Genomic DNA, 394 nt, shown 5'->3' with positions numbered 1-394 from the left:
GCCCACCAGCCGTTAGCACCGGTTCCTACGTGTTTCACCCCCCGGCGATACACCCCGAGAGAGGAGCTTTGTGCTTAGGCCCGCCACCGCGGCAAGAAGGTGCAGGCTTCCCAGCAAGCCGTAACGAAGCTGTGGGTGTCGGTCTTCTCCCTTTGCAGGGTGGTGAGAAGTTACAAGATGCCTATTACATCTTCCAAGAGATGGCAGACAAATGCTCCTCCACCCTCCTCCTGCTTAACGGACAAGCAGCCTGCTATATGGCTCAGGGCAAGTGGGACGATGCAGAGGGAGTGCTGCAGGAGGCACTGGACAAGGTACTTCCCGGTTTTGCTGGGCAGATTTGCTCTCAGAGGGATATTGAGTAAAACAGCGAGGTCCTGCACCTGGGTTGGGG

The 394-nt window shown here is 57.4% G+C and overlaps 1 protein-coding gene across 1 annotated transcript in view; it reads left to right on the top strand.

Moving 5' to 3' along the window:
- The window catches only part of COPE (coatomer protein complex, subunit epsilon), a gene marked incomplete at both ends in the record, with an annotated part of 2,964 nt that extends 2,650 nt beyond the window's left edge, over positions 1 to 314 (top strand). Inside the window, one exon of the mRNA XM_010153793.1 lies at positions 159 to 314. Within this exon, the coding sequence (XP_010152095.1) occupies positions 159 to 314 (156 nt within the window). The remainder of the gene's footprint in view (positions 1 to 158) is intronic.
- Positions 315 to 394: the final 80 nt, after the last annotated feature.

Source organism: Eurypyga helias, unplaced genomic scaffold (genome assembly GCF_000690775.1).
Source record: "Eurypyga helias isolate BGI_N326 unplaced genomic scaffold, ASM69077v1 scaffold48446, whole genome shotgun sequence".
Lineage (NCBI taxonomy): Eukaryota > Metazoa > Chordata > Aves > Eurypygiformes > Eurypygidae > Eurypyga > Eurypyga helias.
This window is presented reverse-complemented; position numbering and strand designations above follow the sequence as displayed.